General features: G+C 42.3%; 1 protein-coding gene across 1 annotated transcript in view; it reads left to right on the top strand.

The window, feature by feature from the left end:
* slc6a5 (solute carrier family 6 member 5) overlaps window positions 1-14925 on the top strand; it is a 27868-nt gene extending 12943 nt beyond the window's left edge. The window contains exons 11-15 of the mRNA XM_037697699.1: window positions 1994-2125; window positions 3356-3455; window positions 4777-4877; window positions 9333-9500; window positions 14611-14925. Of these exons, the coding sequence (XP_037553627.1) occupies window positions 1994-2125; window positions 3356-3455; window positions 4777-4877; window positions 9333-9500; window positions 14611-14766 (657 nt within the window). The 3' untranslated portion in view covers window positions 14767-14925. The remainder of the gene's footprint in view (window positions 1-1993; window positions 2126-3355; window positions 3456-4776; window positions 4878-9332; window positions 9501-14610) is intronic.
* Window positions 14926-15327: the final 402 nt, after the last annotated feature.

Genomic DNA, 15327 nt, shown 5'->3' with positions numbered 1-15327 from the left:
AAAATAAATTATTTGTAGTACTATTCCTAACTTGCAGTTTTTCAATCATCGCGGGCCTTCAGGGTACAGATCCCCTGCGATAAACGAGAGAATACTGTATATCTCGCTATGAAAGGAAGAAAATTTAGCCAAAGCTTGTAAATTTATCACACATGCAACCCAAGAACCCAAGAACCAGGCCCGGCAACTCACCGGAGGAAACTGAGAACCCCTGTGAACGTTTCAAGACAATTTGGAATCATGTACACAAACGCTTTTTACACTTTGTCTCCACCAGCTGCAGCTCAGTGAGTTTATTTAAGTGATCACAGATTTTTATTAGTGCATTTCTCCAAAGTGAACTCATTTGTCCAACCTGCATGAGCCTGACCACAGTCAACATGAAGCTAATCGTTTTGGTGTAAGACAATCATAGTCTCGTTGTTGGTGAGCAACCAGATCAAGGATTTTGATTTTTAATTTTCGGGCTTTTCCACATAAATATATCTTCAAACACGCAGGAAAACATTTAACGATAAAATGTATTAACATACATTTCTCTGTTATTTTAACTGCTCAGACAAACAGCAGGATTTGATCACTCAGACACTGAAATTATTAATAAGCACTAGTTTAACTCGACTCGGAGAAATCATAAAAACTAGGAAAATAATGAAATTAGCATTTAGCCCAACTTGTTTACAGTTTGAATATTAATATGGTGATACTAACATGTAATGTTGTGCATGGTCATTTTCTTATGACTCATGCAACGCAGCCATGCAAATGTTTACCATCTTAATGTTATACTCTAACACTGCACGTATCAGCACAAATCTTAGCCTAACCCCCCCCCCCCCCCCATTTTAAATTAACTTTAGTTGTTTTGGTGCTCTTCAGTTTATAGTTTTGGTTCATTAATCCAATCAGCATTGTGTTTTTTGCAGAACAAAGGCTGTAGCTTGGACAAATTTATTGTTCAGCTCTAAACTGGAACAAATCTAAGCAGCATGACTACTGATTCCCCCCCCCCTCCCCCCATCATAAATAATAATGATTTCCCATCAGCTGCGTGCGAATAAGGATGTTTTTCTCTTCTGTCTGCAGCATATCTTTGATCTGCTCACAGCAACAACAAACAAGTAAATTCAGCTGCAGTTGGTTTAGTTTGTGGACTATTACTCCAGTATTTACACCTACAGGATATGTTGCAAACAACAATTATGTCAGTTAATTAATTCACCTGATTTAGCTTCAGTAAACAAACATTTCAATGGTGATGAAGCGTTTTTTTTGGTCCCTCCGTTCTAATCCTGAGCAAACAGCCCCCACATTAATGTTCCACCTCCTTCCTCTGAGATGCTCCTGAGCCGAGCAGGCGGCGGCGTTGAGACACCAGTCAACAGAAACACTAAATGATGATGTTGTTTCGCCTTGGCAGCAGCGGCTCAGCGCAGGGGGCTGGCAGCTTTGTTGTAGGAAGCAGCTCGGTGGTAATAGGCTTGGGATGTTGACAGGAAATTAGTTTTGGGAGCTCAAGAAGAAGTGGAATTGGGAAGTGGCACGTTGAGCTCGGCGCTGCTGCGTTCCTGCCGTCTTCTCACACGTTTGCTCACAAGACACCGGCGTCTCTAAAAGTGTTTATATATTCATCCGCTGAGCTCCTTTTCCTTGACTTCCACCTGTCAGGTTCTTTCTCTGTAAACTAAACTCCTCCTTTTTTGTTTTCTCCTCGCGCTCAGAATGACAAATATTCTTTTGAATTGTTTTGGAAGGGAATGAAATTACTCTCAAAGTGGACAAACTGAAGACAAATGCTCCACAACACTAGACAGGGAGGTTCTGACAGCAGCAGCTGCTCAGCTTTAAATGAGGAAAACGTGCTGGCTGCAGGCCGGTCATTTTGTCAACGCAAGAAACAGGATCAGCGATGAGCTGTTCTCCCTCTCTTACCCTTCTTACCCTCTCCTGTCTCTCCATGTTTTCCCCCTGCACCCGTTCTTTTCCTTCTCAGTTTGCCACCATCGAGACCATCGTAACATCCGTGTCAGACGAGTACCCCAAATACTTGAGGAAACACAAACCAGTCTTCACTCTGGTCTGTTGCATCGCTTTCTTCATCCTGGGCTTTCCCATGATAACAGAGGTACACACACAAAACACAAACAGCTTATCTGCATGCAGAGCAAAGTTGAGTCTTTGAGGCCGGGCTCACTGACTGGAACAAAACTACCGTAATTTACGGACTATAAGCTGCCACATTTTTCACAGGCTTTGAACCACGCAGCTTATACGATGCTGCGGCTAATGTATGGATTTATTTTGTTGACAGGCTAATGAGCTTCATGCAGCCAGAACATTTAGCTTCGTCACACCCGAGCGCTCACATAGCTGCCCAATGCACGTCTCTCTTGTGGAGTGGGTCCTCGTGACTCAGTGAGACTACCTGTATAAATAAAGACTTAAGAAAATCTGGCAAATGAAATTACAGAACAGGTCACAGTGGAAATCTTCTCCTCCCGTTCCCTCCCTGTGGGAGTTTCTCCCCTCGTGCACAACAAAGTATTCGCAGCCTTTCGAAATAAGTGCAAATTGTAAATCAAATCAAATCACAAATTTGCCTCGAGACGAAAAGTGACATTGAGAGCGACAATGAAAAAGACACTGAGGACGTGTGTGATGAAGTTTTTCTGAGGCTGTTCAATTCTGACACTGAAGAAGACGACTTTAGTGGTTTTAGTGCACAGGAGGAATGAAGGTAGCGATAGGTGACTTTTCCTGGTAGGCTACTTTATTTTATTTTTTTACCAGCTGTGTTACAGGCACTATTTAGAAAAAAACCCAAAAAACATTTACCATACATCAAAAAAGTCCACGCTCAATAATCCAGGTATAAAATCCAACAATTTTCAGTCAGGTCATCTGGACAGTTTCTTTTTTTGCTGAAACGTTTCACCATCCATCCAGAAGGCTTCATCAGTCAAGGAAACACACAACACAAAACTGATTCTTCCCCCAAACAGCTTACTCCAAAGTGGAACAAACCAGTTGGTTTTGAACCAGTTTGACAAGACTGTCGACGAGGAAGAGGGACGGCAACAGAGGAGGGGGCGTGTCAAAGAGAACATCTTAGCACCAACATAACTGGTTTGTTCCACTTTGGAGTAAGCTGTCTTACTGTCTGGGCGTGGCTTATATTTGGGTGCACTCTATAGTCTGGAAATTACGGTAATCCTTTAGAGAAAACAGTCCAGTCTAAAGTAGTCTTCTTTGTTTAATTCCTGCGCTTCAGTGGAGTTAGAATAACAGAGAAAACTGTTAAACTAGGACTGATCGTCTGATTTTATATGTTTTGTTTGTGCGTTTGCTGTTAAAGAGTGGGATGTACATGCTGCAGTTGGTGGACACATACGCAGCCTCCTATTCTTTGGTCATCATTGCAATCTTTGAGCTGGTTGGGATCTCCTACCTTTACGGTGAGTACACGAGTGCAACGGGAGCTGCTACTGGTACCGAAAGCGTCACAATTCAAAGACTGAAAGTGGACTCATCATCCAATAATGTGAAATTACAGAAGATATGCAAATGAGCAAAGATACATAAATTTATCATAATTGTTTGATTTGTTAATTCATTGTAAAACTCTTTTTTTAATTTCAAAGAAATGTTGATTTCAGTTCATGCTTGATGGTAAATATGCAGTCGTGATTACGAGTAATAATGTTCAGAAACAAAAACTACAGCTCCTCCGTTCAAGCTCTTAATAAAAACATTCAGTTTTAGACTGAAGCTTGAAGCACACTGAGCTGCCCCTGCTCCATGTGGTAGTTTGGCTTCACTCACCGCTTCAGTCTTTAGTTAAAAAAACAACAACAAAAAAATGGCTGAGTTGAAGCAATTTCTGTGTTTTCTCAGTTTAGTTAGCTCTGGTGGCAGCCATCTTGAACTGAATTGACTAAATCTTGAACTGAATTGACTAAAAGTTAATCAGTTTTAGATGATTACTTTCTGAGTTTCATTCAAATCCACCCACTGGGCCATGGGACGTTTTGTGGACACATGTACAAATACATACGTGACAGACATTACTGCTGAGTGGCAGCTGATAAAAAAGCACAGTGGAGAATGTCTACAGGGAAGTGTGACTTATTGTGGTAGTTTATAACTGAGTTGACCCCCCCCCCCCCCCCCACACACACACACACACTCACCCCCCGAGTACTTTTGTTTAAGCACACTTTAGCACATCAGCAGGGAGTTCAGGTACTTCTGGGAGTCTTAAAGATTTTTTAAAGTCTTTCAGGGGACATTAGGTTTCTCCCCCTAAATGTCCTCCATGCTGGTCAGTAAATTTCCCTTGAGATCTTCAGAGTGGCCAGCAGGGGTCGCTGTTGGGACGTAACAGTCCAACACTGGCTCGAGGCTCAGGTGTGTGTGTGTGTCAGGTTTTCACCGAGAGGCAAAGCAAGCAGCTTTGCTTCAGTTTGTCAGAACATCAGTGCACGTGACGTATTGAGATGATCAGGTGACTGTGCCACTTCATGTCACTCACTGTTATCCATCAATACCAGCGGAGGAGTGAAGCCACCTGCTCCCTCACTCTCATCCAGGAATCTGATGCTCGAACACACACACGTACACACAGATGGATGGAATTTGCTGATCTTTTTTTTAATTTTTTTTAAAGAAACCTTATTATACCCAGGTCATCCACTGTGAATTCACTTTCTCTCTTCCTTTCGTTTTTCTTCTTTAATTTTATTTATTTTTCATCCTTTCTTTTTTCTCCTCTCTCAGGTCTGCAGAGGTTTTGTGAGGACATCGAAATGATGATTGGTTTTCAGCCCAACCGATTCTGGAGACTGTGCTGGGCCTTTGTGACTCCAACAATTTTGACGGTGTGTTTGTTTTTGCTCATCTCATTCCCTCACACGCACACACACGTGCACGCGTGCACCCCGCCACACACTCACACTCATGAACATATGCGTTGTAAAAAGAATCCATTCTCGCTGTCACCTTTCAAGTCCGGTAATTTGCATTCAGAAGGTAACAGATGAAAAATTGCTCCTTTGTTATTGAAAAAGAAAATGACTTCCTGTTCCTGTCCTGAAACCAATTCTCAGATTATTTATCTTTAAACCCCACAACCCCCCTGTATGAGGTCTGCACTGCTCAGCTGGTTAAGCACCTTGGATCTGCGTGACAACATTTGACCACCACTGCCTGTGCTGTGCAGCAGGATTCGTAAATTGCCACGAATATTTCAGAGCTGGACACGAGTCGGGTTATTGTTTATTAAATGTAAGAGAAACCTCGGCTCTAACAGAGGTGGTGCTGCCACATGGAGCAGAGCTGGAGCAGCTGGACATCTTGCTGCTCTGTGGGGACATCAGTCCATTAAAACATTAAGGTTTTCTATTCATTGCTCTTTTTTCCCCTTTGTTTACAGAGCTACATGAATATAAACATATTTACAAATGTTAAATCTATTCTTTAGAAAAAGGAAAAGGTGACAGATTTATTTGTTCATTTCACTTTCAGAAAAATGTACCTCATTCTGATGATGCCAAGTTTTTGGGCCTAAAATAATTAGCGTCTATAGCTTTCAAAGAACAAAACAACTCAAAACAAATAACTTATTTATGTTTAAATGAGTTTTAAATGTTAGATTAAAAAACTTGAGTAAATATGTTCCTTAAAGGATTATAAAGTGGGCTGCCATTCTTTCAGTCAGTGCATCCCTGGAGCTGGTCAAGCATAACATGAGGCTTCTTAACATCCATCCATCCATCCATCCATCCATCCATCCATCCATCCATCCATCCATCCATCCATCCATCCATCCATCCATCCATCCATCCATCCATCCATCCATCCATCCATCCATCCATCCATCCATCCATCCATCCATCCATCCATCCATCCATCCATCTTCTGCTTATCTGGGGTCGGGTCGTGGGGGTAGCAGCCTAAGTAGTGAGTCCCAGACTTCCCTCTCCCCAGCCACTTGGTCCAGCTCCTCCAGGGGAATCCCAAGGCGTTCCCAGGCCAGCCGAGAAACTTAGTCCCTCCAGCGTGTCCTGGGTCTTCCTCTGGGTCTCCTCTCGGTGGGACATGTCCAGAACACCTCACCAGGAATGTGTCCAGGAGGCATCCTAACCAGATGCCCGAACCACCTCAACTGGCTCCTCTCGACGTGGAAAAGCAGCGGCTCTACTCTGAGTCCCTCCCGGATGACTGAGCTTCTTATCCTATCTCTAAAGGCTCCAGTATACTCCCACGTCCTGTCAGCCGCGCAAAAACTGTGCGCACTTTCCGCAGAAAGTTCAGACTTCATGCTTGAGCGTCCACCCTGAGCGGCTGCAGAGCAGCTCCACAGACAAGGGGCGTTTACCTTCCGCACAAATTGAGGTCGCTGATTGGTCATTTGCTGACACGCCTACTGTATTGATTGATGTGTTGGAAAAAGATAAAAAAAAGAGAGATCCAGTCGCAGCGGTGTTCTGTGTTTAAATGTTGTTAATAAAAAGTTCTAAAAAAAACAAACAATAAATAAATAAAAAATAGGGAGCACAGGTCCTGCAGCTCCCACATCAGACCTGCCCACCAGGAAATCTTCAGACCCTCCTGCAGCCACGCTGGACCTGATTTTAATTAGCTCGTGACAAATTCCTTAATTTCTCACAATTTCAGTCATGGCATCAATGAAGTAGGAAGAGGTCACTTGCCTTTTGGCAAAAAAAAAAAAGAAGAAGACCATATCGGGGATGAAGAAGGGGAATTTAATACATTGGTGTTGCATATAAAACAGTCCGTCACCGGGCAGTTTATTGTGCGACACCGAGTACCCGTATGCGGTCATAAAAATTGAGCTTTGCACGGACATGCCCTGCCGGCGTCCGCTTCGACTCTAATCCGGTACGCGCTGACCTCTGTGGACTGATGTACGCGAGAGTATACTGGGGGCTTTAGGGAGAGTACAGACACCCTGCGGAGAAAACTCATTACGGCCGCTTGTATCCGTGATCTCGTTCTTCGGTCACAAAAACTCATGACCATAGATGAGGGTAGGAACGTAGATTGACTTGTAAATCGAGAACTTCACTTTTTGACTCAGCTCTCTCTTCACTACGACAGACCGGTACAGTGCCCTCTTCACTGCAGATGCTGCACCTATCCACCATTCGATCTCTCGCTCCATTTTTCCCTCATTCATGAACAAGACCCTGATATACTTAAACTCCTCCACCTGGGGCCGGACCTGCTCCCCGACCCAGAGAAGGCACTCTACCCTTTTCTGGCTGAAGACCATGGCTTCGGATTTGGAGGAACTGATCTTCATCCCGGCTGTGTCACACTCGGCTGCGAACCACTCCAGCGAAAGCTGTAGATCACGACCACATCATCTGCAAAAAGCAGAGACGTGATCCTAAGGCTACCAAAACGGATCCCCTCAACACCTTGGCTGTGCCTAGAAATTCTGTCCATAAAAGTTATGAACAGAATCTGTGACAAAGGGCAATCTTGGCAGAGTCCAACTCTCACTGGGAACAAGCCTGACTTCCTGGCGGTAATGCAAACCAAACTCCGACACCGGTCATACAGGGGCCTAACAACCCATATAAAAAGGCCCGGTACCCCATACCCGGAGTACCCCTCACAGGGTCCCCCGAGGGATGCGGTCAAACGCTTTCTCCAAGTCCACAAAGCACATGTAGACTGATTGGGCAAACTCCCACGCACCTCCAGGACCCTGCTGAGGGTGTAGAGCTGGTCCAGTGTTCCACGACCAGGATGAAAATCACACTGCTCTTCCTGAATCCGAGGCTCGATTAGCCGACAGATCCTCTTCTCATGAACCCCTGAATAGACCCTACCAGGGAGGCTTAAGAGCGTGATCCCCCTCTAGTTGGAACATACTCTACGGTCCCCCTTTTTTGAATAGGGGGACCACCACCCCAGTCTGCCAATCCAGGGGAACTGCCCCCGATATCCATGCAATATTGCAGAGTCGTGTAAGCCAACTCAACCCCACAACATCCAGAGCCTTAAGGAATTCAGAGCAAATCTCATCCACCCCTGGGGCCCTGCTACCAAGGAGCTTTTTAACCACCTCAATGACTTCAGCACCAGAAATTGAGAGCCTGACCCAAAGTCCTCAGGCTCTGCTTCTTCAGTGGAAGACGTGCTGGTGGGATTGAGGAGGTCTTCAAAGTACACTGCCCACCGACTTCAACAACATCAAAATGTGGGTGGGAATGGTGAAGCACCCACACATGTGTTCACCCTCATTTGCCCCCCTTAGGGCCCTTGAGCAAAATCCTTAACCTCCACCATCTGCTCCAAAACAGGTCTCTCTTGAAAATGAGTCTTTGTGACTCCATGAGACTACCTGTATAAATAAAGGTTGAATAAAAGAATGTGACTGGCATTGTAGTAATGCCAGTAACCACTGCCTTTCAAGCCAAAAATGTAAACAAAAATCATTTTATGATGAAAAACAATGAAGTTATTATCAACTTGGTCAAACCTTGAAAATATTATGTGTAATTTTGTGATTTGTCATGGTCATAGTATGTGCTTTGGTTGACTTACAGCTACAAAAGCATCCAGTTTTAGCTCAATGTTGTAAAATTGACTAGTATAAACCACTTTTTTGTTTTCTAAGGTAATCTAGCTGTGGTGGCCATCTTGATTTCACTTGACTCCATAGAGGCCCATCTAATAATTATTTCCAGAAAGTTTGATTGAAAAAATGTAAACTTGTAAGAAACATGATCCAATGGTTCATGAAAAGTTTTGCAAGCAGACAAAAGACAATGGACTCCAAATAATCAACAGCAAAACATTTATCAAAGGTCTTAAAAACCTTAAACAAAGATCTTAAAAACTTTAAACATTGATCTTATACAGTCTGTTGGCAGTTTTTGTATGTGTGGAGATCACTCTCAACTCCTACCACACAGGTTTTAAGTTAATATCAGTAAAATTACTTATGTTATAGTAATTTTTATCAGTAAAATTAATTATGTTATAGTAATTTTTATAGTCAGCTAGCTTCTTGAATCAGGTTGACTTCAATAGTCAGTCAGTTGTCGATGTACACCTAATTATTTATGTCTGTGTGTTTTAATTGAAATTCCTCCACATGACTATGATGTTTTGCTAACTGACTGATATATGAACATCCGTAATACCCCCCCCCCCCCCCCCACACACACACACACACACAAACACCATTATTGCCCTCCTTGTGCCTTTTGGTGGCTGGTGATAAAAAGGTTTGAAACTACCTGAGTGGAAATTTTCTTATATTGTTATATTTTACTATAAGTTTGTTTTGTGTGTAGGGTATCCTGGGACTCAGCCTGTACCAGTGGAAGGGGATGACGTACGAGGACTACACCTACCCCACCTGGTCCATGGTCATGGGCTGGCTCATGGTGATCTGCTCTGTAATCTGGATCCCCATCATGTTTGTCATTAAGATGCACCTGGCCCCCGGCACCTTCATCGAGGTAATAATTGAGATAAAGCTGTGGTGAGACATTGTCACGTATATTTTGTTCTCTCTCTCTTTCCACAACCTCCCACCACCACCACCACACACACACACACCCCCACCCACACACCCACACACACACACACACACACACATTGATAGACCTGCACAGACAGGCAGTCTGGGTAATCAATAGTCTCATCCTTCTCTCATTAGCACAAAGAGGCAAGCTGCAGGCTGAGCATTAATTTGAACATAGTTCTGGGAGCCCTCTGGGTCTCTTTTAATCAATTTGAATAATGGACGATGATGATGATTTTTGTCCAGACGTCTTTGTTTTCTCATTATCTTTGACAGTAGCAGCAGATTATTTTTTAGATTATTTTTGTTATCTGGGAATCCATCAACAAACAACATTTGATCCTAATTTATCTATTGATTACTGCCAATTTTAAATTAAATTAAATTCAGTTTATTTATATAGCGTCAATTCACAACAGAAGTCGTCTCAGGGCACTGAACAGAAACATTCACATACATAAAAATCAGTTAATAATATTTATCTAAGGAACCAGCAAATTTCACCTGTCCTTATTCTTGTAAATCCCTCTAGACGTTCTCCAGTCGGCCTGCTCCACATCAGTTGGTACCAGCCTATTAATTCATTAGAGTAGCCCATTGCTCACACTTGTTTTCTAAACCTCTACTGTAAAATTCAGATGAAGCTTTAAGATCTCAGTAATTTTAACATTTCTCAAGTATATTTCTGACATATTTCTACCTTTTAGCATCCCAACTTTATGACTATAACCCAACTCTCTCGCCTCTCTCGCCTTCCGCATATTCTTTGTCTCAATATTTCAACTGTTTTCAAGAGCTCACTTGCCTTTTCATATTGTTTTTGATGTCAGTAATTTATTTTTCTTACTTGCATGAATCTGATCAAAATTGACATTGTTTTAGACTGAGGACTATCCAGAGACAAAACAGGAGCATGCAAACTCCACAGATAAATCCATACCATGAGAAAAAATAGTATAAAACAACTTGGAACACAAATACATACTACATACATTATACATACCATGGGGCAGCTATGGCTGAGAGCAATTGTCCTCCAATGGGAGAGTTGGGGGTTCGATTCCACCAGCAGTCACATGCTGAAGTGTCCCTGGGCAAGACACTGAACCCCTCATTGCCTCCGATGTGTGTCCCATCAGTGTATGAATGTGATAAAGCTCTGATTATTTTTTGTATAGATCTAGTAGAGTGCTGTATGAATGGGCAAATGAGGACACAGATTGTAGAGAGCTTTGAGTGTCTTGATAAGATAGAAAGGTGCTATATAAGTACAGTCCATTTACCATTTACAGTGCCTTAAAAATATTATTGAAATTATCCACATTTTACAAAAACACTACCACAAACTTAAAAGTATTTTACCGGAATTTTATGTGTGGACCAACACAAAGTAGTGCATTATTGTGAAGGGGAAGAAAAATGAACCATTGTTTAAAAAAGGTTTTGAGAAACACAAATCCAGTGTGCATTTATATTCAGCCCCATTTACTCTGACACCCCTAAGCACCGTGCAATCAATCACTTTCAGAAGTCACTTTATTAATAAGTAGAATGCACCCGTGTATAATCTCTGTATAAATACTGTGATCTTACGAAAGTCTCAGAGGTTTGTTACAGAACGTTAGAGAACAAACAACATCATGATGACCAAGGAACACACGAGACAGTCGGGACAAAGTTCCAAGGTTTGGTAATCAAACTATATCCCAAGCATTGAACGTATGGAGTACTGTTCAAGTCACCATCTAAAGATAGAAAGAGTGTGGCATCACAGCAAACTGACAAGACAGGGCTGTCCCTCTAAACTGTCAGACCGGACAAGGAGATTATTAATCTGAGAGGCAGCCAAGAAGCCCATGGTAATTCTGGAGGAGCTGCAGAGATCCAAAGGTCAGGCAGGAAAATCTGTCCACAAGACAACTATTAGTCATGCACACCACAAATCTGGGCTTAATGAATGTCAAGAAGAAACCCCGTTGTTGAAAGAAAGCCATAAGAAGTCCAATTTGCAGTTTGCCAGAAGCAATGTGGAGAAACGATAAATGTGTAAGAAGCTGCTCTGCTCAGATCAAACAAGAACTCAACTACTTGTCCTAAAAGTAAAACTTTATGTGTTGGAAAACAAACAATGCAACTCACCCTGAACTCACCATACTCTGTGAAACATAGTAGTGGCAGCATCATGCTGTGGGGATAGTGTTTTTCAGCAGGAACACGGAAACTGGTCAGAGTTGATGGGAAGGATAGAACAAAATACAGGGCAGTTCGGAAGAAAACTATTTGGAGGTTGGAAAACGCATGAGAATGGGGTGGAGGTTCAATTTCTAGCAGGACAATGACTTGAAACTTACAACCAGAGCTATAAAGGAACGTTTTACATCAAATCATCCTCATGCTTTAAAATATCTCAGCCAAATTCCAGATCTAAGTCTGTCTGAGAATATGTCGTAAGACCTGAAAACTGCTGTTCACAGATGCTCTCCATTCAAATGGACAGAGATGAAGAATGGGCAAAATGAAGAGCTGATAGACATACTCCAAAATACTTACAGCTGGAATTATAGCAAAAAGGTGGTTTTACAAAGTACTGACTCGGTGAGCTGAATACAAATGCACACCACACTTTTCATCCATCCATCCATTATCTGTTACCCGCTTCTTCCATTTTGGGTCACGGGGGTCACCGGTGCCCATGTCCAGCAATCACTGTGTGAGGGGCGGGGGACACCTGGACAGGTCGCAAGTCCATCGCAGGGACACATAGAGACAAAAGAGACAAACAACCATTCACTCTCTCACTCACACCTAGGGACAATTTAGAGTTACCAATCAGCCTAACATGCATGTTTTTGGTCTGTGGGAGGAAACTGGAGTACTCGGAGAAAACCCACGCATGCACAGAGAGAACATGCAAACTCCACCCAGAAAGGCCCCTTGACCGGGATTTGAACCAAGGACCTGCTCGCTGAGAGGCAGCTGCTCTACCAGTTGCGCCACCACACTTTTCAGATGTAAAAATTAAAATAAAATGAAAACCATGCAAACTATGTTTACATGGCATTGGCATTATGCTTGGCACTTCTCCCCACCATCACAGACATCTACACCTCCAGATGCAGGAAGAGGGCCACCTGCATCATGAAGGACCCCACTCACCCAGCACACACATTTTGCTCTGCTCCCCTCAGGAAGGAAGTTGAGGAGCATTAAGTAGAGAACCACTAGACTGAGGAACAGCTTCTACCCTGAAGCTGTTAAGACTCATGAATCTCTAACCAGAATAATCACTGTGAAAAATCACATCATGTTGCTGCTGATCTGTTTCATGTTGCTGCTGATCTGTTTCATGTTCCTGTGTTCATTCATCCTCATCTGCTCACACAGACTCATGTTGTGCTGCTGTTTGGCATATTGTTTTTATTCTATTAGTGCTTAGTGTGTTTCCAGTTGATGTTTTTCTTAGTTCATATCTTAGATCTTATTACTGTTTTTCTTTTACATTTTAATACTTTGTTGGCTGTAACTGGGACCCTGCGTACATAATTTTATTCCACCACATGTACCACATGTGGTGCGAATGACAAATAAAAAAATTTGAATTTTGAATTGTATGCATATCTGCCAAATCTGCAATAAAAGATCACAAAAAAAGTTAAAGCATATAATCTGGACAGTTTCTTTTTGGAAGAACAGTTTCGACTTTCATCCAAAAGACTTCATCAGTCTGAGACCTGCTAACAAGAGCTGTCCTATTAAATAGCACCTTATTGACGTTTTTCAAACCAGTCTGCTGTGGAATTCCCAAAAATTGGCTTTACACATTCAAAATGGAGGAACATCAGTCTAAAACAATCAATCATTAGTGTGTAACAATTTAAATGTTTTAGGCAAAATGGCCACTTACTATTCACCGAACCAGCCTGAACACAACCTGGCCAAAATCGTTCAAAAGAAAATGAAAAAGTAATCTCAATCATTCAGGTAAATAAATTACAAAATATTTGAAACGTGTAATCTGGACTGTTTCTTTTTGGAAGAAAACTTTTGTCTTTCATCCGAAAGACTTCATCAGTCTGAACCCTGACAACAAGATCAAGTATTAAATAGGTTCAAGGCTCAAAGTTCAAGTTTCTTTATTGTCATTCACATCACATGTGGTACATCAGGCGGAAAAAAAACTGTGTACTCAAGGTCCCAGTTACACCCAAAAATAGCAAAAATATAAAGTATATAAAGAAATAATATATACGGCTCTAAGATATACACTGATATATACTAAATGAACGCTAAACAATATGCTAAAAGATCTAAGATATACGCTAAACACTAATAATGTAAAATGATATGGTATATTAAACAGCAGCCCGAACATGAGTCTGTAGTGAGCAGATGGGTATAAATACAGCAGCATAAAGGCAAGAAATTGAGGAGCATTAAGTGTAGAACCACTAGACTGAGGAACAGCTTCTACCCTGAGGCTGTTAGACTCATGGATCTCTAACTAGAATAATCAATGTGAAAAAAACACATCATATTGCTGCTGATCTGTTTCATGTTGCTGCTGATCTGTTTCATGTTGCTGCTGATCTGTTTCAATGTTGATGTGTTCATGCGTGCTCATCTGCTCACAGACTCATGTTCATGTTTGTGCTGATGTTCAATGTTTTTATGTTATGAGTGCTTAGTGTATATTTAGTTGATGTTTTTCTTAGTTCATATCTTAGATGTTATTACTGTTTTTCTTATACATTTTATTGTTGGATGTAACTGGGACCTTGTGTACATAATTTCACTCCACCACATGTACCACATGAGGTGCGAATGACAATAAAGAATCTCTGACTCTGAAATCAGCATCAGCAGCAAATAGCACCTTATTGACGTGTTTCAAACCAGTCTGCTGCGCAATTCCCAGAAACTGACTTTGCACATGCTTTACAGGGGACCATCAGTCTCAAGCAATCAATCATTAGTGCATAACAATTTAAATGTTGTGGGTAAAATGGCCGCTTACTACTGTAACAAAAGAGTTTTTCTCCTTGCAGCGTCTGAAGTTGGTCTGCTCCCCTCAGCCCGACTGGGGTCCCTTCCTGATGAAGCATCGTGGAAATCGCTACAAGAACATGATCGACCCATTAGGAACCAGCTCCCTGGGTCTCAAACTGCCCCCTAAGGACTTCCAGCTTGGTTCCTACCAGTAGCAGCCATCCCCCGCAGTTTCCAACCCTTTCAGGAGGCACAGAGTGGGGTGGATGCCTACCTCCAGGCTGTCTTTTACGCTATTTTTCCTCCTTTTTCTCGACACTCTGTTTTACTAGCGTCCCACGTCGCTCTATTTGCTTCTTCTCTGTACTGTTGATGCGGAAACAAGCTTTCCTCTTCCTTTACCTCTTCACTATTTCCTGTCTTCTCTCAGGGAGGAGTGGCTGCCCGAGTGGAGTCTGCTCTTCCGCTGCTACTTTGTACTCAGTTAATGGGCTACCATGGCCTCCTACACACGACCATTGATTACTCCAGAACCCCCTCCCAGGGAACTCATTCCAAGAGAAAAATTGTGTCATAAAATGACAAAGCTCAGACTGTACTTGCAATATTAGACTCAACATAGCTACTCCCTATGGAGTCGTGTCGATTTGTGGGTGTGTGTGTGCGTGCGTTTTTGTATGTGCGGGTTACATTTGTGAGTAGACATAATGAATCATGTTGGTGCAAGTAGACGCAAAAGACAAAAAACAAACAAAAAGAAAAGTATGAAATAGATT

The sequence above is a fragment of the Nematolebias whitei genome, chromosome 2, assembly GCF_014905685.2.
Source record: "Nematolebias whitei isolate Nwh7 chromosome 2, NemWhi1, whole genome shotgun sequence".
Taxonomy (NCBI): domain Eukaryota; kingdom Metazoa; phylum Chordata; class Actinopteri; order Cyprinodontiformes; family Rivulidae; genus Nematolebias; species Nematolebias whitei.
Note: the sequence above shows the minus strand (reverse complement) of the source record. Positions and strands in the feature narration are given on the sequence as shown.